Source organism: Netta rufina (assembly GCF_964035555.1).
Source record: "Netta rufina genome assembly, chromosome: Z".
Taxonomy (NCBI): Eukaryota; Metazoa; Chordata; class Aves; order Anseriformes; family Anatidae; genus Netta; species Netta rufina.
In genome coordinates, this window is record NC_140126.1 from 7067172 (window position 1) to 7094243 (window position 27072).

The 27072-nt window shown below is 64.2% G+C and overlaps 2 protein-coding genes across 9 annotated transcripts in view; both read left to right on the top strand.

Moving 5' to 3' along the window:
* Window positions 1–12417, top strand: part of TLN1 (talin 1) — a 30493-nt gene extending 18076 nt beyond the window's left edge. Inside the window, exons 33-57 of the mRNA XM_084305302.1 lie at window positions 29–151; window positions 250–393; window positions 500–661; window positions 757–897; window positions 1114–1295; window positions 1429–1561; window positions 1905–2006; window positions 2131–2301; window positions 2431–2580; window positions 2814–2915; window positions 3027–3146; window positions 3219–3365; window positions 4297–4463; window positions 4718–4901; window positions 5075–5200; window positions 5465–5581; window positions 5661–5846; window positions 5962–6069; window positions 9038–9143; window positions 9290–9414; window positions 9503–9628; window positions 9751–9813; window positions 10024–10206; window positions 10801–10926; window positions 11111–12417. Of these exons, the coding sequence (XP_084161428.1) occupies window positions 29–151; window positions 250–393; window positions 500–661; window positions 757–897; window positions 1114–1295; window positions 1429–1561; window positions 1905–2006; window positions 2131–2301; window positions 2431–2580; window positions 2814–2915; window positions 3027–3146; window positions 3219–3365; window positions 4297–4463; window positions 4718–4901; window positions 5075–5200; window positions 5465–5581; window positions 5661–5846; window positions 5962–6069; window positions 9038–9143; window positions 9290–9414; window positions 9503–9628; window positions 9751–9813; window positions 10024–10206; window positions 10801–10926; window positions 11111–11242 (3426 nt within the window). The 3' untranslated portion in view covers window positions 11243–12417. The remainder of the gene's footprint in view (window positions 1–28; window positions 152–249; window positions 394–499; window positions 662–756; window positions 898–1113; window positions 1296–1428; window positions 1562–1904; window positions 2007–2130; window positions 2302–2430; window positions 2581–2813; window positions 2916–3026; window positions 3147–3218; window positions 3366–4296; window positions 4464–4717; window positions 4902–5074; window positions 5201–5464; window positions 5582–5660; window positions 5847–5961; window positions 6070–9037; window positions 9144–9289; window positions 9415–9502; window positions 9629–9750; window positions 9814–10023; window positions 10207–10800; window positions 10927–11110) is intronic.
* Window positions 12418–15561: 3144 nt separating this feature from the next.
* On the top strand, window positions 15562–26869 carry TPM2 (tropomyosin 2). 8 transcript variants are annotated; one of them, XM_084305315.1, is made up of 9 exons: window positions 15562–15780; window positions 16421–16546; window positions 21965–22098; window positions 22515–22632; window positions 22730–22800; window positions 22984–23059; window positions 23700–23762; window positions 23969–24038; window positions 26573–26869. In XM_084305315.1, exons 1-9 carry the CDS (start codon window positions 15667–15669, stop codon window positions 26653–26655), a joined length of 855 nt encoding a protein of 284 aa, XP_084161441.1. In that variant the 5' UTR covers window positions 15562–15666; the 3' UTR covers window positions 26656–26869. The 8 variants fall into 8 exon arrangements, with proteins under 8 accessions (XP_084161441.1, XP_084161439.1, XP_084161440.1 ...); XM_084305313.1 differs by lacking the exon at window positions 22984–23059 and adding an exon at window positions 23496–23571; XM_084305314.1 differs by lacking the exon at window positions 26573–26869 and adding an exon at window positions 24377–25003.
* Window positions 26870–27072: the final 203 nt, after the last annotated feature.

The following is a 27072-nucleotide window of genomic DNA, read 5'->3' on the forward strand; positions in this document are numbered from 1 at the left end:
CTCCAGCTGGTGGCCGTGTGTCCCGCAGGTGCTGGGCGAGTCCATGGCCGGCATCTCCCAGAACGCCAAGAACAGCAAGCTGCCCGAGTTCGGGGAGTCCATCAGCGCCGCCTCCAAAGCTCTCTGCGGGCTCACCGAGGCAGCAGCCCAGGTGAGATGCATTTGGTCCCAGCCCCATCCATCTCACCCGGTGCTGGGAGTCTTCTCCTGCCCCGGTGCAAGCCCTCACTGCCTCTCTTTTATCTTCAGGCTGCCTACCTGGTGGGAGTTTCAGATCCCAACAGCCAGGCGGGTCAGCAGGGCCTGGTAGACCCCACTCAGTTTGCCAGAGCTAACCAAGCCATCCAGATGGCCTGCCAGAACCTGGTGGACCCTGCCTGCACGCAGTCACAGGTTGGTGTGAGCTGGGGCACCACCACGGGCGTTTTCCTGCCTAAAAGGGGGTGCTGGAGAGCAGGGAGGTGCTGCGGGTCCTGCCTCACTCTGCTCTCCCCCCCAGGTGCTGTCAGCAGCCACCATCGTGGCCAAGCACACCTCGGCCCTGTGCAACACGTGCCGCCTGGCCTCCTCCCGCACCGCCAACCCCGTGGCCAAGCGGCAGTTCGTGCAGTCGGCCAAGGAGGTGGCCAACAGCACGGCCAACCTGGTGAAGACCATCAAGGTGTGTTGGGGTGGCAATGGGCAGCCCCGCAGAGCTGGGACGTGGGGCGTGCTGAGGGATGGGTAGCTAACTGCTCGCTCTCTCCTCCACGCCAGGCCCTGGACGGAGCCTTCAACGAGGAGAACCGGGAGCGGTGCCGCGCGGCCACGGCTCCTCTGATAGAGGCTGTGGACAACCTGACAGCCTTCGCCTCCAACCCCGAGTTTGCCACCGTTCCTGCACAGATCAGCCCCGAGGTGGGGTGCTGCCGGGGCAGGGAGGGGTGGCCTGGCTGTGGTGGGCGCTGCGGCAGGGTGGGGAGCTTGAAATGGGACCCAGAGCTGGAATGGTGTCTGGAGGGTGCGATGAGGAGGCAGCATTGAGCGTTGGGCACTGAGGGGCTGCTCCTGGGTGAGGAGAAGGGGTGTTGTGCCCATCCGTCTGTGTCACTGGGCCTTCGTCTCCCTGCACAGGGACGCAGAGCCATGGAGCCCATCGTCTCGTCCGCCAAGACCATGCTGGAGAGCTCTGCCGGCCTCATCCAGACCGCACGCTCGCTGGCCGTCAACCCCAAGGACCCGCCGCAGTGGTCGGTGCTGGCCGGACACTCTCGCACCGTCTCGGACTCCATCAAGAAGCTGATCACCAACATGAGGTGAGGGCCGAGATGGGTCTGCGGCCCTCTCAGCCTGCCTGGCGTGCTTGGCCGGAGCCCCTGCTGATGGTTTCCCCTGGCTGGGCTCACTCCACGAGGATGTTTTGGCTCATCTGGTCTCTCTGTCACGCAGGGACAAAGCTCCAGGGCAGCGGGAGTGCGACGAGGCCATCGACGTCCTCAACAGGTGCATGCGGGAGGTAGACCAGGCCTCCCTGGCGGCCATCAGCCAGCAGCTGGCCCCTCGAGAAGGCATCTCCCAGGAGGTGAGCAGGGGGCAAAGTCCTTTTCTGGAGCCCCTGCTGGCCTCCTCTGCTTCCACACAGGGCTTTGGGAGCCCTTCTTGTGTCTTCAGCATCCACCCAGCCGGGTGCTGGGTAGAGCAGCCTTCTTCCAGGCTTTGTGTCCCTGCTGTGTGTCTCTCTTGGTTGGGCAGAGCAGGGCTGTGCAGCACCCTGTCTGCCAGCCCTTGGAGCCAGAGCTTGTTGTTCAGTGATCAAACATCACCTCGGAGCCCTGCTTAACGGGGGCAGGCTAACTCTGCCCCAGCAGAGCTCAGCGAGGCCAGCCTTGCCGCGGCCTCATGCCGTGCGCTCTTTTTCACAACAGGCTTTGCACAACCAGATGATCACGGCCGTGCAGGAGATCAACCACCTGATCGAGCCCGTGGCCAGCGCCGCGCGGGCTGAGGCCTCGCAGCTGGGACACAAGGTAACGGGAGGGGATGGGTGGGGAGGGGGCGTTCAGGCAGCAGGCGTGTGGAGCACCCCACATCAGGAGGAGGGGTTGTGACCAGCCTCCAGGAGCTGCTGGCACTGACGCTGCTCTTCCCTAGGTGTCCCAGATGGCTCAGTACTTTGAGCCGCTCATCTTGGCAGCTATCGGCGCTGCCTCCAAGACACCCAACCACCAGCAGCAGATGAACCTTCTGGACCAGACCAAAACGCTGGCCGAGTCCGCCCTGCAGATGTTGTACACCGCCAAGGAGGCCGGTGGGAACCCCAAGGTGAGCAGGAGGTGCACGTGGTGAGCCTCGGACACGTGCCACGTGTCCTACACGTGTTGCTGGGCACCAAAACCCAGAGCTGGTGTCCCTGTTGTCTCTTCCTTCTCTCACTCCATCTCCTCCTTGCAGCAAGCTGCCCACACGCAGGAGGCTCTGGAGGAGGCCGTGCAGATGATGAAGGAGGCTGTGGAGGACCTGACCACCACCCTGAACGAGGCAGCCAGCGCCGCGGGTGTCGTCGGGGGCATGGTGGACTCCATCACCCAGGCCATCAACCAGGTGAGGGGAACGCAGAGAGGGCTGGGGGAAAGGAGGAGGCAGAGTCAGAGGCAGGGAGAGATGCAGGAGATGTTCAGATCTTCCCATATCGAAATTCTGGGGTACAGGCTGGGGAGGGCGTACTCAGGGCCATAGTGGGCAAAACCCCAGGCAGGGCAGCGTGAGTCTCCTGCTGTGCTGTAGCCAAGGAGGGGTGCTGGGCAGGGCCAAACTCTCCTGATGTTCTCTTTCAGCTTGACGAGGGGCCAATGGGTGAACCAGAGGGGACCTTTGTGGACTACCAGACCACAATGGTGAAGACGGCCAAGGCTATCGCAGTGACCGTGCAGGAGATGGTGGGTGCAGAAGCAGTGGTGCTGCCGCCTCGCCCAGCAGGGCAGCTGCCCTCCTTGCTCCCCTGTCCCACCGTAAAGCCCGTCTGAGCCCTGCTCTTCTCCCACCTGCAGGTCACCAAGTCCACCACCAACCCAGACGAACTGGGCATACTGGCCAACCAGCTGACCAACGAATACGGGCAGCTGGCGCAGGAGGCCAAGCCGGCCGCGCTCACCGCCGAGAATGAGGAGGTGAGAGCATCGTGAGGGGGAACCCAGGCAGGGTGTCCCTTCGGGCTGTCTCACGCCTGTATTTTCCTCCAGATCGGCTCCCACATCAAGCGCCGGGTGCAGGAGCTGGGTCATGGCTGTGCTGCCCTGGTGACCAAGGCTGGAGCCCTGCAGTGCAGCCCCAGCGATGCCTACACCAAGAAGGAGCTGATCGAGAGCGCGCGCAAGGTCTCCGAGAAGGTGAGCAGCCCCGAGGGTCCTGGGGCAGGTACCAGGAGGGGAGGAAGGATGTGAGAACAACTCTGGATTGAGCCACGTGCCCTTTGAGCCTCCACCAGGGGTTTTCTTGTCACCCTGCTGGGCTCTGTCTGCTCTCTGGCCCTGGCACAATTCAGCTGGTGGGGCAGAGGATGGGTTCCCCTCCTGGCACCATAACAACTTGCACTGTGATGGGCAATTGTGGCAGCCAGGTGCTGCCTGCTGACGTGCTGGTAACAGCCTGCCAAGGAAGACAGATCCACACCCTGCTGGCAGCCCAGGGCTCTCTAAATCAGCCTTTGCAGAGGTGTGTGTAGCATTTGCTGTGCCTCCAGTAAGCCTGCGGCTCATGCTAGGTGATCAGTATCCCCTGCGCCTTTTGCTAGCGTGGTGGAAAGCATCCTGCCCATCAGCCAGTCTGAAAAAGCACACTGATTAGTAACAGACAAAAAAAAAGGTTTAAAAAATACAACTGATAAGGGTAGAATGGCAATGCTTGCAAGCAAGATTACAAAGGCAAAGCAAACACTGCTTCGTACCACCTGGCACATGTCTGCATGCCCGGGGCCTCCTCCTGGTTCTTCCTTTCCAAGCTTTTACTTTCCGTCAGGGAACTTACTGTCTTATGAGCTCTTGCCAAAGCACAGAAATTGAGCCTAGTACTTACAGAAGGAAGGAGCTGTAATGTTCTGATAAGGTGCTAGCCCTGTTTGTTTGGAAAGCAGCAGAGTGCAGTGTCTCCTGTACCCGCAAGCACGATAGGTAGGAGATAAAAATAAATGGGAGCTAAGAAGGGGATGAAGGATCCTCCTTGGATTGAAGGGTGTCCGTCCTGGGGAGGTGTCAGAGGTGTGTGGTGGGGATGTCCTGAGCCTGCTCTGCCTCTCTCAGTCACCCTGCTCGTACCACGCAGGTGTCCCACGTGCTGGCAGCCCTGCAGGCTGGGAACCGCGGGACTCAAGCCTGCATCACCGCTGCCAGCGCCGTCGCTGGCATCATCGCTGACCTCGACACCACCATCATGTTTGCCACGGCAGGGACCCTCAACCGGGAGAACTCGGAGACCTTCGCTGACCACAGGTACCAGGGTGGGGGGTACAATACCTTGGCCAGCCCCTGCTCAGCTGGGGGCAGGGGCCAGGCTCTGCCCTGCCATCTCACACCTCTGTAAGCTGTGGACCAGCCCCAAGGAGACCTGCGAGTTCGGGTTGTGCTGGCAGTTTTTCCCCTCCAGCTCATACAGATGGAAGGCAGGGAGCAAGGAGCACGTGTGCATGCAGAGGCTTCTCTGTTTTTCCTTAAACACCCCTCTCTGACTCCCTTCTTCTCCCCAGGGAGGGCATCTTGAAGACAGCCAAGGCGCTGGTGGAGGACACCAAGGTGCTGGTGCAGAACGCCACGGCCAGCCAGGAGAAGCTGGCGCAGGCTGCCCAGTCCTCCGTGACCACCATCACCCGCCTGGCGGAGGTGGTGAAGCTGGGTGCTGCCAGCCTGGGCTCTGAAGACCCAGAGACTCAGGTAGGGTGGGGTGTGTGGTCGAGCTTTTTGCCTGGTGCTAGCAGAGCTGGCTGATTTGAACGCCGTGTAGATGGCATGTTCTGGGGTGCCCGAATTTTCTGCTGCTGGGCCACCCCACCCACAGCCTGGGTGTGTCCACAGCAAAGCCGTGACCCTGGTCTTGCTCTCCCCAGGTGGTTCTGATCAATGCTGTGAAGGACGTTGCCAAGGCACTTGGGGATCTGATCGGTGCCACCAAAGCAGCTGCTGGCAAAGCTGGGGATGACCCCGCTGTCTACCAGCTGAAGAACTCCGCCAAGGTCTGCACTGGGGCACAACGGGGAGAAGGGGATGGGGCAGGAGGGCTGGAAGAAGAGGAGGAAGGGGCTTCTGTGCCTGTCTGGGGACGGGAGGACAACTGGGAGGCAGTCAGGGCAAGGGGGCACAGAGATCAAAATGAGGAGGTGTGAGTGGAATATGGAGAAGGGGCAGATCCAGACCAAACCGCAAGGGAGGGACAGGCGCCGGCAGCATCCCGGAGCTTTCTGGGGGGCTTTTTCCCAGTTCTGTTCTCCCTCCCACAGGTGATGGTGACCAATGTCACTTCCTTGCTGAAGACAGTGAAGGCTGTGGAGGACGAGGCCACCAAGGGGACGCGGGCACTGGAGGCCACGATAGAGCACATCCGCCAGGAGCTGGCGGTGAGCGCAGCGCCTTGGGGCGCCCCCCCCTGCCCTCCTGCCACCCCAAAACCTCACCCCTGTGCCTCTCTCTTCTCAGGTCTTCTCCTCCCCGGTGCCTCCTGCCCAGGTCTCCACCCCGGAGGACTTCATCCGAATGACGAAAGGCATCACCATGGCCACGGCCAAAGCTGTGGCCGCCGGCAACTCGTGTCGGCAGGAGGACGTCATCGCCACGGCCAACCTGAGCCGCCGCGCCATCGCGGACATGCTGCGCGCCTGCAAGGTGCCGCGGGGATGGGCAGGGGCTGTGGGGCTGGCACGGGGCTGGGGGTGCCCTGTTTGAGCCCCAGAGTGGCAGGGGAGGTTTCCTGATACGAATTTCTGTCCCTGGGTTCCAGGAGGCCGCCTACCACCCCGAGGTGAGCGCCGACGTGCGGCAGCGGGCGCTGCGCTTCGGCAGGGAGTGTGCCGATGGATACCTGGAGCTGCTGGAGCACGTGCTGGTGGTGAGTGTCCCCAGACCCCTTTCCTGTGGTTTGCTGAGGCTTCCCTTGAACAACGGGGTGCTCCCCAGATCCCCGTCTTCCTTTGGGCTCTGTAGATCTTCCCTCTGAGGACTTTTTAGTGCACTCCCCCTGAGTGCCCGAGGTGAGCCCTGCACGGGGCTGAGGGCAGGGGAGGAGGTGGCATGCGGTCACCGCTGGCACACAGGCCTGTCCTTCAGGTCCTGCCTTGAAGGAGAGACCTGCTGGCTGCCTTGAGACTGCACAGCTCTTCATTGCTGCAGTGCTCCGGGCTAAGGTTGCTTTGAGCTGAGCTAGACAGTCGATGGCAAAATCAACCTGAAAAAGCTGGTGACAGGTCCCTCTCCCGTTCCTCGCCCCTGTACCCACTGTGTGGCCCACCTCAATCCCCGTGAAGGTCCTGCAGAGGAAAGGAGCACCTCCCGTGCTCCCTGATTGCTTAGGCAGGCAAGGTGAGGAGGGATGGGAGGGCCGCCTGCAATTACTTACGGAAGCAGATGTCGGAGTGATCAGCAAGCTCTAAAGAAAAGTATTTGGCTAACAACAGATGGAGATTAACCGGCCATAAACAGATGGAGGCTGGAAATTCGACAACACAGGAACAGAATCCTGAAGCAGCTTCCATTATGAGTGGTGGGAGTGAGAAACTTAGCCAGTGTGAAAACAGAGCTCGTTAAGCTCGGTCAAGGGTGTGCGAGACAGGCAGTGCCTGCGGTGGCAGAGGTGTTGACTGCAGAGGCCAGCTGCACCCTCCTGATCCAGCCCTCCTCCAGCTCAGTCCTCCCGAGCCCTTCAGCTGGCCGCTTTAATTAGCTGCCCTGCAAGATCGGTGTGGCTTGAATGCAGCAAATTAAGGCTGGATTAAGCAGGAGATGGGAAGAAAGGGTTCAGTGAGGTGCTTCCAGCGGTTTGCATTCTTGGCAAGATGGTGAGAGCTGATCTTGCTGCAGGGATGGATGCACAGAGCGCGTGCCTGCAGAGCTGACGATAGCCTGGACCTGGAGCAAGGAAAAAGAGCGAGCGTGGGGTCTGTTAGCAGCATGGTTTCACTAGGGTGGTTAAAAAGGGACTGAGAACAAAGAGGGAGGCAGGCAGGACCCGAGGGCTAGACACTGAAGCCAGACATGGGGGAAACCAAAGGATGGTTTTATCTGAAGGACATCAGGATGCGGTTCCAAGGGGGGCAGTGAGTTTTCCGTGCTCTGCATCTAGATCAAATGTCTTTCTGGAAGATGCTTCAGCCACTCGTTAAGTCATCGCAGCCAAGACTGAAGTGCTAGGTGAAATTCTCTGGCTGACCTGTTGTTAACAGATGATTGGGCTAATGACATACTGTGGCAGTGCCCAAGGTCAGACTGCTTGCAGAAGCGTGCTGTTCCCCTGCATTTTGGGTGTCGCCTTCCAGCCGCCGTGCGATGTCTCCTGAGGATCATACGTGCAGCCCATCCCGTGAACTATTCACCGGAGGTGCATCTTAGCAAGCTTCTGGCCTCCAGAAAGAGAACCGCTTAGCAACTTTAAAAATCTTGTCGGGGCAGATGACAGAGTTAATAACACGGCTTTTCGCCCAGGCGTGCTCAGGAGGGCAACGTGGAGGTGCTGGTGGGGGCAGTCAGCAGCTCTTTGTGAGCCCTGCCCCAAACGGAGGGATGTGTTTGGGAAGGTTGTGGACAGGGCACTGCCTTGCCCCCAGCAGCAGTGGAGGCTTGCAGTGTGTGTGCTGGATCAGTCCTTTTGGGAACCAACCCCGCGGTGTGCGAGCAGGAGCGGTCAGAGTGCAGGAGAGTTATTTGGCTGGGGATGGGAAACGCGGCTCCCGGGGAAAGAGCCAGCCAGCAGCATATTTCACTGGGGAGGGGAAGGAATGCGAACCTCCGTGGGGACGTGGTATTTGGTAACAATAGGTCTCCATCACCGAAAGCAGGGGATTGCAGGCTGAAAAGTGTAGGCAGAGAGCTCAGGGTGGGGAGCAGCGAGGTGCCAAGCGAGCCTCAGGAGCCCGTCCACCAGGCATCAGGCAGGGCTGAAGTTGGCAGTGGTGATGGCAGCAGGGCCTGGGACCTCCTCACCTTCCTCCCCCCTCTCCTCCTCACCTCCACCCCACCCCGCGCGTGTCCCCGTTGCCTGCCAGGGCATTCACTGCCTTCTTCTCTCTCCCCTCGGTGCTCCCCGTCAGCCGGTGAGTACGGCGACACTCGGTGTGCCTGCCGGTGCCTAACCTCAGCATGAGCCTTGCTGGTGGCGTGCCCAGCCTGGTGCTGGGGTGGCACGGCTGCTGCCGTGTGGTTTTGGGGCAGGACCCCGCCGTCTGTGCCTCTACTCACCCTGCTCGAGCTGACGTGTGGCCTCGGGCGTGCCGTGGTGTGTGCATGCCGGGGGGGCCCTCTGGGAAGGGGACGTGTGGCCCCACAGGGGCTGGGACCTGGCTCCGGGGTCCTGTTGTGTTTGCAGATGAGTCTCAGAAAGGGGGATGGAGGAGCGGGGAGAGGGTTCTGGGGCTTGAAGTGCTTTGAGTGGGGAGGAGGAGGTCCTTGGGGGGGGAAAGGGGATCCTGGGGGGGAAAAAGGGAACCGTGGGGGGAAGCCACCGAGCACTGGAAGGACCCTGACTTAAATGAGGACCTCGGTGCTGCGAGGTGTCCCAGAAGGCGTGGACTGAATAGGGCCAAGGAAAAGGAAAAGATGAGCTGGCTTGAGACAGGATGGCAATTGGTGACCAATATGTACTCAGGGGGCTGGGGGGCTCTGCTCCCCTTCTCTTGGGGGATCGCCTCCAATGGACCCTCGGGGTCCCCTGAAACGAGAGTGGCTGGGTTTTGGTGGTGGCACCTTCTCAGGCAGCCAGATTCTGGGGGCGAGGGGCAAAACGTGGTCAGAAGGGGCTGCCAGGTAGGGTCCTGCCCCTGCTTCGTGGTCTCCCTCGCGTGCTCAGCTCTGCTCCTTTCCCCCAGATCCTGCAGAAGCCGACCCACGAGCTGAAGCAGCAGCTGGCCGGGTACTCCAAGCGTGTGGCCAGCTCTGTCACCGAGCTCATCCAGGCAGCCGAGGCCATGAAAGGTGAGCGCCACGGCTCCGTCCTCCTCCGGGACAGCACCTAGGGCTGGATTAGAGCCTGGGGCCTTCATGCTGGTGGGAGGAGGTAGGTTGGGTCAGAAATGAGGCCGTGCGTGGCTTTAACCTGTCTGGGTTCCTGTCCCCTCTAGGGACGGAGTGGGTTGACCCAGAAGACCCCACAGTCATCGCTGAGAACGAGCTGCTGGGGGCAGCGGCTGCCATCGAGGCTGCGGCCAAGAAGCTGGAGCAGCTGAAGCCGAGGGCCAAGCCCAAGGTAGGACGGGGTGCTGAGCCCCCCACGAGCCCCCTGCCACCTTCCTGGCAGTCCCACCTCGGGCTCACGCTCCTCTTCTTGTCCGCAGCAAGCAGATGAGAGCCTGGACTTCGAGGAGCAGATCCTGGAGGCTGCCAAATCCATCGCGGCAGCTACCAGCGCCCTGGTGAAGGCAGCCTCGGCCGCCCAGCGGGAGTTGGTGGCCCAAGGAAAGGTAGGGCTGGGAGGGAGGAAGGGCAGGAGCAGCACGAGAGTCGGAGCTGAAGCACTGCGTGGTGCTGTGCTGGGCTCCCTGCCTTCTCCAGCAGCCCTCAGTGCTCCTCTCCTGCCCCACAGGTGGGAGCCATCCCAGCCAACGCGGTGGATGACGGGCAGTGGTCCCAGGGACTGATTTCAGCCGTGAGTATCAGGGACACGTGTTGCCTGTGGGGCAGGGGATGCGCTGCCCTCGTGCTCTCCTCCGTGCAGGAGGCAGCCCCCTGCTTGCTCCCTCTCCCACCAGCTGGGTCGTGGCGTGGAAGCCGGTGTCTCATCCCCATCCTTGTCCTCCTGGGGGGACCCTCTCCTGCAGGCTCCCCGTCCCCCCCTGACACCCTTCTCCTGCTGCAGGCACGCATGGTGGCTGCGGCCACCAACAACCTGTGCGAGGCCGCCAACGCGGCGGTGCAGGGCCACGCCAGCGAGGAGAAGCTCATCTCGTCCGCCAAGCAGGTGGCTGCCTCCACGGCGCAGCTCCTGGTGGCCTGCAAGGTGAAGGCCGACCACGACTCGGAGGCCATGAAGAGGCTCCAGGTGAGTCCCAGGCTGCAGTCCCCGTCCACTCACTGGGTGCTTCTGCTGGGGCGCAGGCTCCGTGTGTTTTGGGCCTCGTTTGGCTGCCTGCGTGCGTAATCCTGGGCTCCTGTCCACCAGGCTGGGGGTTGCTGAGCCCCGGGGGCATTCAGGGCTGATGGTCTGGCTTGGGAATGCCTGAAATGTGTGCACCCAATCCCTGGCATTAATGTCTGGGGACGTGTTTTGACACCGGAGATTAACCCTCCGTGGCCGCGGCATGGAGGTTAATGCCCACACGCTGGGGGTCAGCGTGAGGATCCCGGCGGGGTGAAAGCTGGGAGAGGTCAGCCAGGCTGCCCCAAAATCCTTGCCCTGTTGCTCAGATGGGAGCAGAGCGAGGGAACCGCCACGGGCACCCAGCTGGGAGCAGCAGTGCCTGAAATGGTCATGAGCAGCGCTGGTGGCAGCGAGCCATCCTCGGGGAGCTCTGCCGGCAGCTCCCGGCTCGCCCGGCCTCCTCCCCTGCCTGGTCGGGACTGGGGCGCCCCCACCAAGTTGGAAATTGTGCCCCAGGCTTAGGATGCTGTTCCCTCACCTCTTCTCCTGCTCCAGGCGGCCGGGAACGCGGTGAAGAGAGCGTCGGACAACCTGGTGAAGGCAGCGCAGAAGGCGGCCGCCTTCCAGGACCACGACGAGACGGTGGTGGTGAAGGAGAAGATGGTGGGGGGGATCGCACAGGTGAGGAGCGGGGCTGCTGCGGTGGGGCAGGGGGAGCTCCAGTGGGGCAGGGGGAGCTCCACGCGCTCTCCTGTGCCTCCCAAGGAGCGTGGTGTGGGCTGCTGTGGGAGGGGATGGTGGCAGGGCGCGGAGCGAGAGCCGCGGGGGCGCACGAGGCACCCATCTCGCCCCGTTCCCCCGGCAGATCATCGCCGCCCAGGAGGAGATGCTGCGCAAGGAGCGTGAGCTGGAGGAGGCGCGCAAGAAGCTGGCCATGATCCGGCAGCAGCAGTACAAGTTCCTGCCCTCCGAGCTGCGGGACGAGGAGCAGAACTGAGCCCCGCGCGCCCCGCCGCTCTGCGCCCGGGCAGAGCCCTGCCGCCACTCACTGCACAGACTGCTGCCGCCGGCTCCTATTTAAGACACCCCCACCTCGAGCAACGCCGGGCTGCCCTCGGGTACCCCACAGCCCTGCCTGCACCACCACCGGCGCGCCGGGACTAACCCAGACACCGCGCAGCACCGCCCCGAGCAGGCGCCGCACCAGCACCTCCGCTTCGCCGCCCAGCCCGCCTCCCCGCGCACCTCGGGGGGCTGCCGGGAGTGGGAGCCTGTCCTGGACCAGCCCGGGGTGACCCCGCTGCTAAGCCTCATTGAAAAGGGCCGGGGGGCTTCCTCCTGCGGTGGGTCCAGCCCTCTAAACCCTTTCAGGATTTTTTTTTTTTTTTTTTTATTTCTTCTCGTGCCTTTGTCGCCCTCCCTCTCACTCCTTTCTTCTTCTTCTCCTTCCTCCAGGCGGGACGGGGGGGAGGCTGGTGTCTCGCCCTGTCCTGTGCCGTGGGCTGCAAGGAGCAGCTCTGCACCTTCCTCTTGCTAACGCTCTTGCACCGAGCCGCCTTTCACCTCTGTTGCCTTACTGCTGGCTGAACCACCCGCCCCTCTTCCTCCTCAGCATCCCGGGGAGGCACCGAGCCTCCCCAGAGCATCCTCGCACCACCGCAGTGCCTCTGCTCGGGGCGGGCACGAGATGGCTTTGCCCCAGAGCTGCTCTCCCCCATCCTCGTCACCTCTCCCTGGGGCCCTTCCTCCCCGCCCTCCCAGCCAGCTCTGCCTTCCTCCTCCTCCTCCTCCTTCCCAAGTGCCTGCGTTGTTTTCTGAGACTCTCAGTATTTTTTATAACTTTTAAATTTCTTTAGTATCGAGCCTGCAGCTTTTCAGAGTTCATTTATCCCCCTCGCTCACGTCGTCCCCACTAATCCCCCGCAGCCCAGCGCCTGCCCAGGGGCCCAGAGACCAGCTCCTCACCCCTCCGTGGCTCCGGGACCCCCCCCCCCCCCTTATCCCTTATCCCTTGCACTTGCTGAGGCTTCTCTCACTATTTTGATACTTTAAGCATCGCCTGTTACACATGAAAGGAATCCAGCTTTCCCCCGAAGCTCGGGGGTTGATGTATGGGGATTTGGATGGCTCTTTGACAAGATGCCTTCATCAATAAAAATGGATTTCCTGCTTTCTCCGTGCACGTGTCCGTGGGGAAGGCGCAAGGAAAAGGGTGGGTTGCAACCCCAGGGGGTGCCAGCATCTCAAAATTGGGGGCTGCTGGGTGGATTTGGGACGGCGGGACGTGGTGGGCAGGGGCGCAGACCCCGCTGCGTGGGGCCGCCAGCCCTCCTGGGTTTGGGGAGGGGGGGGGGAGCGCGGCGCAGGCGCTTCTCCAGCACGGAAAATATTCGAGGCACGTCCAGCAGCGGCACCCGGCCGCCCGGACCCCCGCTGCCAGCCATGTGCGGCCCTCGCAGGTGCCGCCGGGGGGCCAGGGGGGGATTTTGTTGCTGGGGGATTTGGGGGCCGGCCGGGCTCCAGCGCAGCACCTGCCCCCGGGGCTCTGCGCTCCTGGCCCCATTCCTGCGGACGGACAGACAAAAATATCCCCGGGCAGGGCAGCAAGGAGGGGGTGCAGGTGGGGACCCCCCTGCTAGGCTCCCCCCCCCCCCGAGCCTCCCCACTTGGGGCTGTGTCCCTCGGCGTGCCGTGGGGCTGGGAATGCAGCCGGAGCCCCCCCGGCTGCCGGCGTTGAGCTCAGGCCCCAAAATATCCCCCCCGGGGCCGACCTGTGTGGGTGGCAGCTGCCCCAGCACGGCCCCTGCCCCACCTGCTCCCACCCCATCACTCATTTTTGGGGGGACCCGAGTGGTGGTAGGGATGCTGCGGGGTGGAGCGGGGACACCTCTGTCCCTGAGACCCGTCCCCTGCGCCCTGCGTCCCCCCTGTCCCCAAAACACAATCCTGGCACCAGCAAACACCCAGGAGGATGGGTTTTTTATGTCACGAATCTGCAAGATCTCAGCTTGCAGGGGTGGTGGTGGCCACGCCAGGGGGCTTGGAGCTGTTCTGGGGTCCCCCCCACAACATCCCAGCTGATCCCGGGGTGCGGAGGTGCCGTCCCCCCTGCTTTGGGGCCGCTCTCCCGCGGCGGTGGCCTGGCTCCAGGGGGGATTTGTGCGTCCCGCAGGAATCCCAGCCCTCCCAGCTGTCCCCTGACAATCTGCGCTGGCCTGACCCGGCACCAGGCTCCCGACCAGGTACAGACGGACACGGGGCCCTCTGAGGAGGGGCGAGAGGGCACAGCCCACCCCCTGCCCCTCCTGGCCCTGGGCAGGGGGCTGCCAGCAGCGGGGACCCCCGGCGATGTCCTCTGGGCGAGGGAGGGGACGCAGATGGCAGCAGTAAATCCCCAGGGGAGGGACACGGGGCAGGGTTCAGCCTGGCCGGAGCCCTGGCCCTGTAAATCTCCCCGGCTGTGTTATGGGGGGTTATTTTCCGCGCGGTGCTAGGACCTGGGGCACCTCAGTCACAAGGTGCCCATGTCCCAAATTCATCCGGGCTTGGGAAGCCTCAGCCCCTTCCTGGCTGCTCGCACCGTGCACATCACCAGCTTTGCCCCCAGCTGATGAATTTTCCCCCAAAGGCCATCCATCCTCATCTGGGAACGACGGGAGATGGATCCTCCCCCCCGAGAGCAGCGTGCTGGCGGTTCCTGGCTCTCCTTCTCCAAATATGTGCCTAATTCGTCAGCACTAATACCGCTCGCCAGCCTCCAACCACGGCTCCGCCACTTTGCATGGCTCCGGCAGCCTCTTGGTCCTTGGAAGACGCCCCTCACGCCCTCCCAATGACCCCCAAAATTTGCGTTGCACTCTCAGGGTCGCCCCCAGAAAGCTGTTCCCTCCAGCTCTCTGCGCCCCTCTGCCAAAAACCCAGGGCAGATTTCGCTCACCCCATTTTGGGGAGCCCCGTGCCGGGCTGGATGCAGCCTGGGGGTGATGAGCTTGGGGATCCCACACGTCCCCCTCACCCTGCCCCATCCCAGCCCCCCCCGCCCCATCCCCGAGCCCACCCTGCAGCTGGGAATGTGCCAGAAGCATTTACGAGCAGGGCTAAAGCACGGGGTATTTTTGGAGGAGCCGGGATCTGAAGGGTTTGCATTTTTTTTGCCTGCGGAATACGGTTTATTTAGGGCAGAAGCAGCAGGGCAGCCCGCACGCCCCCTGTCCCCCCGAAACGCCATCCTAGGGGACCGTGTAGGTGCCGGCACACTGGGGTCGGTGGCACCTGGGCACGAGGTGGTGGTGGTGGCATCGGGGTAGCACCGGGGCTCCCCCGTGGAAGCGGGGCCCCTGCCCCGCCGTGACGCAGCAGCGGGATGGGGAGGGAGGTCAGTGCTCGGCTCCCTTCGCTCCCAAAGGATTTTCCCTCTGTGTTTTTCTGCCAGGCCTTGCGCGGAGGACGCCGGGGCGGCACCGAGGGGTGTCCTGGGAGGGCTGTGCTGGGAAGAGCCTGCCTGGTGCAAGGGGGGGGACACTGGGGATCTCACCGCGGCCACCCTGAGGGGGTGGCAGGGGGACAGGGAAGAGATGGGACTGGTGCTGGGAAACAGGAGCGTTATTTCAGCGGGGACCTGCGTAGGGCTGAGCAAAACGCTGTGAGTTTAGGGGTGCCACCAGCTCCGGGGGGCACGGGACTGCAGCAGGGGGCTGCGGTGCCGGGAGCGCGGTGCCCTGCGGGGGTGATGGGGGCCACAAACAGCCCAGGGGACACCGGGGTCCAGCAGCATCACCACAGTCCTCGGGTGCCCCCAGCGCATTCACAGCACGAGGAAGGTCCCTGCGGCCCCAGAAAACTGTGCCTGCGGGGTTTTACAGCGCGTGGGCGTCCCTGTGTGCCACCCAGGGTGTCCCCAGAGCCCCGCGGTGTCCCCAGCGCAGTGCCCACAGGGTACCCCCGCTGCTGTCCCCCTAGGGTGTCCCCAGCGCTGTCCCCCGGGGGTGTCCCCAGCGCTGTCCCCTGGGGGTGTCCCCAGTTCAGTGCCACCAGGGTAACCCTAACACAGAGCCCTGCGCTGTCCCCAGCGCCGTCCCTTGCCGGTGCCCCCCACCCATCCCCACCGGCGCGCCCCTCTCCAGGTTCCCCCCCCGGCTTCCCGGTGCCTTGTCGGTGCCTCCCCCCGGTACCCCCCCCCCCCGTTTCTCGTTCTCCCGTCCCTTTCGGTGCCGGTGTCGAAGCCTGTCCCTAAAAGGTGCTGGCGGGCGGCGGGGGAGGTACCGGGGCGGCCCCCTCCCGGCGCGGCCCCTCCCCGGCTCTTAGGCGGCGCGGCGGGGCGGGGGGCTCAGTGCCGGTGCTGCCGCCGCCCCCGGTGCTCCGAGCCCCGCCGCCCCCCGTGCTCCGTGCCCCGCCACCGCCACCGCCACCGCCACCGCCACCATGGAGGCCATCAAGAAGAAGATGCAGATGCTCAAACTGGACAAGGAGAACGCCATCGACCGAGCCGAGCAGGCGGAGGCGGACAAGAAGCAGGCGGAGGACCGCTGCAAGCAGGTGGGTGTCGCACTGAACCCCCCCTTCCCCCCCAAAAAAATAAAAAGTTGATGGGGAGCCTGACCCTAAAGGGGTTTGGCCCCAGGGATGTTGCCCCGATGGGTGTTCAGCTCGTGGATCCCAGCCCTAAGGGTCCCCAGCCCTTGGGATTTGCCCCGCCGGGTGTCCGACCTTGGGGACCCCCACCTTGGGGATACCCAGCCCTGGGGACCCCCACCCTAGGGACAGCCACCCTGGGGACCTCACCCCACTGGGTGGCCAGCCCTGGGGATCAGTGTCCCAGCCTGTTGTCCCTGTTGCCCCTCAGCGCCCCCAAAACTCCTTGTGTCTTGGTGGGACACCCTAGTGCCACCCCCTTGTCCCTCTGCCAGGGACGCCCCTGGGGACAGCGTGCTCCCACCTCAGCCACAAGAGGTGGGGACCTTGCTGGTGTCCCCACATTGGGACCCCATTGCCCTCTCCGGACTCAGGGGTCCTCCGACCCCAAGGACCTGTGGCTCCCCGAGGATGTGTGGCCCCAAAATCGACAGGACAATGCCAATGGGATGAGGGCGACCGTCCCCTGACGGGTAGGTGCCCTGGGGTTGCCAACCTCGTGCCAGCCCCCCCCCTGACACCCCATAACCCGTCCCTTCCACAGCTGGAGGAGGAACAGCAGGGCCTGCAGAAGAAGCTGAAGGGCACGGAGGATGAGGTGGAGAAGTACTCCGAGTCCGTCAAGGAGGCCCAGGAGAAGCTGGAGCAGGCGGAGAAGAAAGCCACGGACGTACGTAGGCAACCCCTCCCCTGCGCGGGCGCCGGACCCCGGGGAGGGGGGGCGAAGGAAGAGGGGAGCCTTATATGGGAAATATTGGTGGGGAGGGTGGCAGGATCCGGCCCCGCCACGCCGGCACCGGGACGGGCAGCGGGTGCTGGGCACGTCCCATGGGGGTACCCACAGGTGTGGGGGCACCGCTCAGCCCCAGCGCCCCAAAACGCACCGGGACAAGCATCCCTGGTGAGCGTCGGCCATGTATGTGTAGGGAAAACTTGAACATCGTGGCTCAAATGAGGTAGAAAAGGGGAAAAGAGTGGAGAAATGGGAAAAGTTCTCACACGTTGCGGGCACTGGTTGCATAGGATGCTTGGGGTGTGTGTGGGGGGGACCCCCAACGTGCCGCCCTGTACCCTGGGAAGGGAAAGGCCAGGAAGAGTTTTATTTAGGGCCATGACTGATGTTTCTCCTGGGAAATGGATCCCGCCGGGGAGATGTTAGGAAGGTGTTGAAATTGGCTTGTGCCCGGCAGGGATGAAGGGCGGGACAGCTGTGCGCGGCCCCAGAGCCGCCCGGGAGCGGGGTATAACGACCCGCGGTGCCACACCGGGCATTTGACACCCTATAAATAAACCCTCCTTTTGATGGCCAGTCCTTCTCTGATGAAAGCCAACCCTGGAAACTGGAGGAGAAGCTAAAAGGGAGCCGTCGGGAGCGCGGCCAGCAGGGGCACGGCCAGGCTTTTCAGGATTGAGAACCAAAAATTCAATCCCAGCTGGTTCGTGGAGCCAAACGGGGGGGGATGCGTCAAATCCCCAAGGTGGCCGCCAAGGACAGGGGACAGCAGGCAGGGACAAGCAGCGGCAGCAAAGGCCCCAGGGTGGCCCAGAGCCCCCAGAAGTGACCGGACCCCCCCCTCCCAGTGCCACCCCGCAGGGACCCCCGACCTCCATGGGCACAGGAGGTGGTGGCAGCGGAGAAATGGGGACAGGGGGAAAGAGGAGACAGAGCCTGAAACCCACCCCAGTGTCCCCAGTCCCACCAGTGCCTGCCTTGCATCATCCCTGGTGCTTCCAAAAGGGACAGAGGGGTGCCTGTCCCCAGAGAGGCTCCTGGAGTGAGGAGGGGGTGTCCCCAGCCTGTGCGCCCCCCCCAGCTCTGGGCAGCGAGGTGCCAGTGTCCCCCTGTGCCCGGCTGCCTCCTGTAGGAGTTTTGGGAAGTTTGTCCTGAGGAAGGCTCTGGGGCTGTTTGCTGACCCCTTGGGCCTGCCCGAAGTCAGACACAAAGTTGTTAAAACGTTGAAAACCCTCTGGAAGGGCTGGTTGATCTTGGCAAGAGGCAGGCACGCTGGGCTGGCCCGGGGGGCTGTGCTGGGGGCTGTGCTGGGCTCTGTACTGGTCTGTACTGGTGGGATCGGTGTGGGATGAGGCGAGCTTGGTGTGGGGCATGGAGGGGACACAGGGGTGCTTGGTGGCACCAAGAGCGCTCCAAAGCAGCAGGGAAAGGTTGTGGATTTTGGCAAGGAGAGCCCTGTCCTGGCAGATTTGGGGACGGGGAGCCCCTGACCCCTCGGGGGAAGGGTCTGGAGCGGGGTCGTGGTGAAGGAGCCCTGCTGCGGTGTCGGGAAGGGGCAGGAGGCTGTGCCGTGCGCGGGGACAGGCTGTGCCACGTGCGAGACCTGGAAGTCCCCAGGTGTCCCCGACGGGGACGTGCTGACAGCGCTAAGTGCTCCCACTCGGCGAGGAGCAGCAGGACCGAGCCGCGGGGTTGGCAGCTCCAGATCCTTCCCAGCAGCTGGACGAGGCCACCGTGGCCCCATCCCCTCCGTGTCCCCCACGAGGGACAGCACGCGAGCCCGGAGCAGGGTTTATGCCCCGCAGCCCCTCCGTCCCCACTTGTCCCCGATGGCCAGCCCGTCCCCAGCCACCCGCCGGGCGCAGGGAAAGGCAGGCTGAGCCGTTCCCAGGCCACGATCCCAGAGGCTTCACCCAAGTTCCCGCCCCGGTGCTCTCCCAAGCCGAGACTTTGCTCTTATTTGGCGATTCCCCGAGCCGGTGGGAGGGAACGGGCGCTGCTGGGAAGTGACTGCATCCCTGGGTGGGGCCAGGGCAGGAGGCACCCAGCCTGGAACGGGGTGCCTGCCCCCACAGCCTGTCCCCTGCTGCCAGATCCCACTGATCCCACTGCCCTTTGGCCACTGGGACCCCCCATTTGTGCCCCGTGCACCTCTCTGTGCCCAAGCACTGGGCTGGGAGAGGGGCCAAGCCCGATGCCATGTGCCCCCATGCCACCTGGCTGGGGACATCGGGCTGCAGGACCCACCCCGAGTGGCATGGCCGGGTGCTGGCCCCCCTAGGGTGGCCCCAGACCCCGCGGCAGCCAGTGGGGTCAGCCTGGGAATGGCTCGGATCCGTCCCTGGAGGCAGGTGTGAGCTGCCAGAGCTCCTTTAGGCGGATTGAGAACCACCGTGCCGTGCCCCCCTGATGCACCAAGGCATCTGCTGAGATGGGAACACGGAGCTGGGGGGCACAGAGCTGGGGGGCACGGAGCCAGGGACCGACCTCTCCCCTGGGGCACTGGCCCCGGGGGTCTCCGTGGGGCTGCTGGCCAGGTCCCAGCTTGGGGAGCAGATGCCAAAGGGGTGAGACAGCGGGGGCACCCTGTGCCAAGGGACCCCAGGGGATGCCCCGGAGTGGGCTTTGCCCTCCTGCCCCATCCCTCTTGCCTGTGGGGCAGAAATCCTTCCCCTGGCTCTGCAGCTGGGGAGCACCCGTGTGTGCGCTGCTCCCCTGCCCGTGGGGGCCCACAGGGCACCCCCAGACCCCTGTCCCCCTCAAAAAATTGTCTCCAAGCTCCTCTCTGCCTCTCTGCTGGAGCCATGGGGGGCACTGCGTGCCCTGCTTTAGGAGGGGGCTGCGTCCCCTATGCTGGGGGGCACCCCCCTGTGCCCTAGCTGTGTGGGGAGCCGTGCACCCTGCCTGGGGGGGTCAATGTGCCCTGCTGGGGGACACCCTGCCCAGGGTGGGGGGCAACGTGCCTTGCTCTGAAGGCACCGTGCATCTTGCCCAGCCTGGGGGGACACTTGCTTTGTCCGGGGGGGGCACGTATCTGCTTTTTTGGGGAGGGGGCTGGCACCCAGCCTGACGGGGACCCATGCGCCCTACCCGGGGGGCACCGCGCGCTCTGTCCAGGGAGCGCAGCGGGCCTGGGTCTGCCCATGGCAGCAGCAGCAGGAGCAGGAGCAGGAGGAGGAGGAGGAGGAGGAGGAGGAGGAGGAGGAGCAGGAAGGGATGGAGGCAGGGCGGGCGGCGGGAGCGGCCGCCGCCTGAGCGCTTCCTGCCCGAGCCAGGCAGATCCCACAAAGGGCTCGGTGCTGCGGCCTCCCTGTGCTCCCCGCCGGCCGCACGGCCATGGCCGGCATCAGCTCCATCGACGCTGTCAAGAAGAAGATCCAGAGCCTGCAGCAGGTGGCCGACGAGGCGGAGGAGCGCGCCGAGCACCTGCAGCGGGAGGCCGATGCCGAGCGGCAGGCCCGGGAGCGGGTAAGGCTCCTGGGGCCGGGGACCCCCCAGGGACCCCCCGCTGCTGGGGCAGCGCCGCTGGCCCCATAGGGCTGGATGCCAGGGAGCAGAGCTGCATGGTCCCGTGGGTGCTGGCCACCCCGCTACGGGCACGAGTGGCCGCTCCCCGGGTGCCCCATGGCACGCCCTGGGGGGACCCAGCACCGGCATCCTCACTGCGCGGGGGACAGGGGGCTGGGGGGCACGGGGTGGTCATCCCGGTGTGTGGGAGCCCCCTGGGTGTGGGTACGGGGTGGGGGGCTCTGGGCAGGGTCCCCAGCACCAGAGGTGGGCCTTGGTAGGGATGCTCCCGTGTGGGGCTCGCCGCGGCTTCCCCGGTGAGCGTCCAGCTCAGCGCCTCGGCTGGGCTGGGGCTGGCAGACCCCGAGAAAGGTGCCCTCCTCGGGGGCTCGGCGGAGAGCCCCCCACCCAGGCTCTGTGTCCGGCTCCTCAGCAGAGCCCCCCTGCTCCCCATCGTGTCCCTTGTTGGGGACAACCCCCCCCATTTACCAATTTGGGCTGCAATTCCCACCCCGTGGCAGCGGGACGGCGTTTCCAGGCGGCAGCTCGCTCCTGCTGCGGCTTTATTTATTTTTTTTTTGCTTTCTCTTGTTGTTGTTGGGCGGTGTTTTCGTGCTTTTTTTTTTTTTTTTTTTTTTCCTTTTTCCTCTGTTCCCCCCCCCCCCCCCTTTGCTCCCGTAACATCCCCAGCGCTATCAGGGGCGGCAGAGCTGGGCGCGGTACCCGGGCTGTTGTCACCCGGGGCTGTGTGCGGAGGAAACGGCCCCTTCCTGCCGCCGCAGATCGGGTTCCCCGCTCGCCAGGCGCTGACGGCGAGCTCATGTTCCCCACTGCCCATCCGGGCAGCTCTGACCCACTTCGGGGGGGGTCATCCCCGGGGAAAAAAAGCCCCCTGCGGGGCGATGCGGAGCGTCAGCGGAGGTGCTGCCATCCCTTACCTATAGGGGATGGTGGTGGCGGGTATGGGGACATCCCCGCCTGGCTCCCTGCTCCGTGTCCCCAGGGTGCTGCTGGAGCACGGTGCCAGGCCTGCTCCAGCCCATGAATAAGCAGGAGGCACGATGCTCTCAGCACTGCCCATCCCTTTGCGCCCCATTTTTTTTATTTTTTAATTTTTTTTTTCTAATCCCTGCTCCCCTCTCCTTCCAGCAGCCCCCTCCCTGCGGGGCCGGGAGCTGCTGAGGCAGCGTTTCCCGGCGGTGACGGAGCAGGAGGGCCTTAGCAAATGGAAAGAGCGCGGGGGCCAGGCGGCGAGGGGCTGGCGGGGGGCCAGGGCCACCTCTCCCGGACGGCCCCGCGCGCGGGGAGCCTGGGAACGAACGGGGAGGAGGTTGGGGAGGGGAAATAATGGGACCCGCTCCCACCGGCCCCATAGGAGGCTTGGCCAGGAGCCAGCCTGACGAGGGCGACTCGCTCCATTGCCCCCCGGTGCCGGGCTGTAAATTAGTAGGGGGGGCAGCACGGCGGCCCCAAATGGCCCCACGGCGCAGTGGGGCTCGGTGGTGTGGGGCCGGGGAGGGCGTCCCGGCCGCTTGGCTCCGCCGCCGCCTCCGTAAACAGGAAATCCACAAGTGGCTCCCATCTCCTTTTCGGGAGCGAATCTGCACGGGGCATTCCTCCTCCTTTACTCACGGCTCTGCAAACCCCAAACCCCGTGCTGCCCCATGGAGCGCACCCCTTCCACCTCCGGGGCCGTGTGGCACCGAGCGAGGTGCTCGGGGTGGGCAAATGGGACGCGTGTCCCAGCTGGGCGAGCACGGCACAAAGGGGTGCTCCACGCAAATGCACATTTTCCTGCTGAAAACGCACTGGGGACGGGCGGTGACCCCGGGTTTTTGTGCTCCCCAGGCCGAAGCTGAGGTGGCCTCTCTGAACCGCCGCATCCAGCTGGTGGAGGAGGAGCTGGACCGGGCCCAGGAGCGCCTGGCCACCGCCCTGCAGAAGCTGGAGGAGGCCGAGAAGGCGGCGGATGAGAGCGAGAGGTGTGACGGGGGGGGGCACCGCCGGGGTCGTGTCGGGTCACCCTCCATCACCAGCAGCCCCCTGCTCTCCGCAGAGGGGATTCCTGCACGGTGCAAAGAGCAGCTCCTGAGGGATGAGGGATGAGTTTGGGACCAGCCTGGTTGAGAGGCACCATGCCCACAGCTCTTTGCTCCAGGACGTGTCCCCAGAAGGGCCTTGGGGCATCTCTGCTGCTTTAATTGTGCTCGGAAGCATCCCCGGGGTGCCACCGGCACGGGGTGGCCGAGGGGGTGCCGCTGTCCCCGGGCAGTGCCCCGTGGTGCTGGGGCTGGAGGACGGCAGGGGCAGGCAGGATGTGTAGGAGCCACCTCGACCCACAGCCATAACATCTCTCCTTGAAGAGATCTCCTAATCTCCTTGCTTTGGCTTCCCTCAGAGGCATGAAGGTCATCGAGAACAGGGCCATGAAGGACGAGGAGAAGATGGAGCTCCAGGAGATGCAGCTGAAGGAGGCCAAGCACATAGCAGAGGAGGCCGACCGCAAATACGAGGAGGTGCGTGCCCCGTCCCCTGGTGTCCCCCCGGGGCCACCCCCTGTGGCCTTACACCCCCTTTCTGGGGCTGACACCTTCTTTCTGATGCCACCAACAGGTCGCCCGCAAGCTGGTCGTCCTTGAGGGAGAGCTGGAGCGCTCGGAGGAGAGGGCAGAGGTTGCGGAGAGGTGAGCGGGGGGCTCCCAGGGGGGTCCCACACCACCCCCGTGCCGGGTCCGTGTGGGGACAGGGGTGGCCGAGCGTCCCCGTGGGGACGGGGAGGTGTGTGTGGGGTGGGAGGGGAGGCAGAGGGATCGCACCCCCCAGCACATCCATGACCCTGCTCTCTGCTGGCCCCTTTCCCACCCCAGCCGAGTGAGACAGCTGGAGGAGGAGCTGCGGACCATGGACCAGACCCTCAAATCCCTCATTGCCTCAGAGGAAGAGGTACCGGGGCAGGGGCGCGGGGCGACGTGCGGCAGCCCCCCCTCTCTCTGTCGCTCTCCAGCCACCTCTCTTCCACTCTGCCTCGGCCGCCAGCCCTCACCTCGCCTTCCCCTACATCACCGCGGGCTGGGCACAACCCTCCGTGCCCGCTCTCCTCCTCTTCCTCCTCACCCTCCTCCTCCTCCTCCTCCTCGGAGGGCTGCAGGAGCGTGGTGGCAGCGCTGACACAGGCTGGCACGAGGAAGGGACCCGTGCCCAGCAGCTCTGCTCCTCTCCCACCCTTGCTGCCCGAGGTTTCTCCTCTCTCATCTTATTTTCTCTCTTTTTCTTTCCTCCTGCCCTGCGCCCGCTCTTCCTGCTCCCCGCTCCTCTCCTCCCCAACCACCATCCCCGGCCCTGCTTCCCCCCCTCTCCCCACGCCTTGCTTGGGATGTAGTAAATGTGGTGACCTAGAGGAGGAGCTGAAAATTGTCACCAACAACCTGAAGTCCCTGGAGGCCCAGGCCGACAAGGTAGGGGCTGCGGGGGCTGGGCGCAGAGCTTGGGGCTGGGGGGGACGGGGTCCCTTGGGTGTGGGGGGGGACAAGGGTGACAGATTGTGTCCCACGGTGCTCACGGATGTATCTCTGTGTCCCTGCAGTATTCCACCAAGGAGGACAAGTACGAGGAGGAAATCAAGCTCCTAGGGGAGAAGCTGAAGGAGGTAAGGCTCATTTTGGGTCCCCGCGGGTGCTCCCAGGGCAGCAGGAAAAATAATCCCTCACCTCCCAGGCTTGGAGGTTAATTAATGTGCTCGGCACCTGCAAGCAGCCCAGGTGCAGGAGATGATTTTGGGGCGGTTTTGGGGTGCGGGGTGGGCTTGGGGGGCAGGTTTAGGGGCGCCCCCATCACACTCATCCTCTCCCGCAGGCGGAGACCCGGGCAGAGTTTGCCGAGCGGTCTGTGGCGAAGCTGGAGAAAACCATTGATGATTTGGAAGGTAAAAACATCCCCACCGCCTCCTGACCCCTTTGTCATGGGGACAACGGGACAGGACGTGTCCCTGATTAGGGGGGGCTCGGCCGGGCTGAGGCCAAAGCACCCCATGGGCGAGCCGGGTCCCCGTGCAGGGAGGTGGGTAGGGGGGGAGGCTGGGGTGCCGTGGGGTTTTTTTGGGGTCTGTGGGAGGGGAATAGGGCCGCATCCACTCTGCCTGTGCCCGATGCCGTACCCGCACACCCCATGCCCCGCTCACCCGCTCTCTCTCTCTCTGCCACTCGCTCCCTCCCTGCTCCACCGCCCGCCACCCCCCTGCTGCCCCCTCCCCACTGCCTGCAGACGAAGTGTATGCACAGAAGATGAAGTACAAAGCCATCAGCGAGGAGCTGGACAATGCGCTTAACGACATCACCTCCCTCTGAGCCCCTCCGGCCGGCACCAGCACCGCACTCCCCCCCCCCATCCCCTTCATCCTCACCTTCATCCTCCCCCTCCCCAGCTCGGCCGCTTGCCTGCCCGGCCCCCCCACCGCTCCCCCTGCCCTTCCCATCCCCTCTCTTTCCTTCCTGGCCCATGGGGATCCCCGCAGTGTCCCTCTTTTTGGGGAAAGCAAGGCGTAAGGCGCTATGGGGTGTTTGGGGGAAAGGGGAGCAGCCCCCACGTCCCAGCAGCACGAGCACCGGGGACCCCGCGCCCCCCCAGCAAAGCCGTGCCCAGGGTGGGGGGACACGTCCCGGAGAAGCAGCATCTCCGAGGAGAGGTGGGCTCCAGCCCCATGGGGATGAGGGGGGTCCGTCCCCAGGCAGGCAGCCCCCGGTTCCCCCCCTTTCTCCCCTTGCTCCCCTCTCCCCGCTCCCCTCCTTCCTTCGCACATCGCTCTTCAGTTTGCATTTCATGACTTTTTCTTTTCTGTTCTGTCCCTCCGGGTCACCGAGTTGGTCTCAATAAAGCGTTTTCTCTCCTTGGTTTCTCCCTCGTTTTCTTCATGCTGCTCTGGCTCCCCACGCTCACCCCTTCATTGCCTGCTCCCTCTCGCCGGCAGCCGGGGGTGGGAGGTGGCTGTGGGGACCCCCACTGCTGAGCCCCTTTGTGCCTCAGCCTGGGGACGTCCCCCACCACCCCCGGCTCCCGGACACAGCTTTCCTCATCTTCTGCCACCTTCTGAGACGTTTCTCCATCACTCTTTCGGCCTAAATTAGTAGGGTTAGACCCAGTCCTGTCCGCTCCCCATCCACACCCCCGGACACCACGACAGCCCTGACGTCTCCTCCATCCCCTTCTCGTGCCAACAGGGCTGGCCCTACTCTTCGTCAGCAGTTCCTGGCCCTAAATGGGTCCCCAATCCTCATCCCTCACCATCCTACCCTGCCCCAAAACCCAGAATTGGTGGACCCGGGGCCGACTGCCTCCTCCCACCGTCCCCACTGGTCCCCAGCGCCCACCAGTGGCACCACAGCGGGGTGCCCAGCGAAGGCTCTCGCAGGCAGCACTGTCTCTTTTTCACTAACTCTCTTTTCTCTCTCTCTCCCCTTTGCTGCGCTGACGTCTCCGTTTTCTCTAGAGCGCTCCCGGCAGGAGGCCGAGAAAAACCGCGTTCTCACTAACGAGCTGCGGGTCATCCTTACCGAGCTTAACAACTGAGCTAAGGCAGCTCCAGCCCCAGCACAGCCTCACACCCAGCCCCGGCTGCCCCCCTGCCCCCTTTTGGCCAGGCTGGTTTGGGGCTGGGAACCCCTGCCCGCTCCCCATGGGGATAACCACCCTGCTGGGGGGGACAGGGAGCCTTTGGGGAGCCAATGTTGTTTTTTTTGTTTTTTTTTGTTTTTTTTTGGAGATAGGGATCAGGGGTTTTGTCGTGTCCTGGGATGCCCACACGGTGGTGGCTGTCCCCTGGCATCAGCATGGCCCTGCTGGGGAGGGATTTGGAGATTTGTGTGGCTGCTTCCCCCTCCCTCCCGTCACCCCAAAACCACGCAGGGAGGGTGCCCTCAGAGTGGGGTCCCCGCAGGGTGCCCCCATCCCCAACTCTTAACGGGGAGGGGGATGCCGACCGCAAGCAAGCACTGGAGGAGGCCGCCCCGGCAGCGGGCTGCCCGTCGGAGCTCGTCCCTGCAGCCTCGATATCTCTGCTCCTTCTCTGCTGTCCTCTCTGCCCGCCCTCCCGGGCTGCTGTCTCACTCCTCTTCTTCACGGAGCACCCGGCTCGTGCCGCTGGCACCAGCTTCTCCTCTCTCAAGGGTTCGTGCACATGCTGGTGGGGACGGCAGGACGGGGAGAGATGGGGCCGCGGTGGTGGTGGTGGTGGTGGTACCCGCACCACGGAGGGGCTGGCCGAGGGCTACAGGGTGCAGCGGGAGGATGGAGAAGCTGAAGAGAGGGGGGGGCTGCCTGACCCCCACCCGGGGGTCGTGGGCTCATCCCTGCCGCTGCTGGGGCTGCTCATACTGAGCCGTGTCCCGTGTGCGTGTGTCTGTGCCTGGCGTGGTGTGCGTGGGTCCGGCTGTGTGCGTGGCTGGGTGTCCCTTGTGTTCACAGAGAGTCTGGCCAGTGCCAAAGAGGAGAACGTGGGCATCCACCAGGTCCTGGACCAGACCTTGCTGGAGCTGAACAACCTCTGAGCTGCCTGGGGAGCCCCCGCCCCTCTTCCCTATACCCCACACGTGCACCCCACTGGCACGCTCAGGATGTCATCAGCTGAACTGCGCCTTGGCCAAATCCACACATCCGTTGAGAAGGGAAGCCCTGCAGCCTTACACCGTGGCTCGGGGGGCGTCTTGTCTGTGCACAGCCCGAACGGCTCTGTCCTGTCTTCATGTCCAAATATTAAAGCAGTTTGACAAGAAGGACGGGTGCGCTTGGTCCTTGTGGATGGGGGGGCACGGGCACTGGGAGATGGGGGGGCTGCTCTGTAGGAGCATTGCTGTGGGGCAGGTAGAGCAGTCACAAGGACGTCCTTGGCCTTGGGGTGGGACTGAGAGTGATTCCTTAGGATGCACAGGGAACCTCAAAGTCCCAAGCTCAGCCCAAAATGAGCA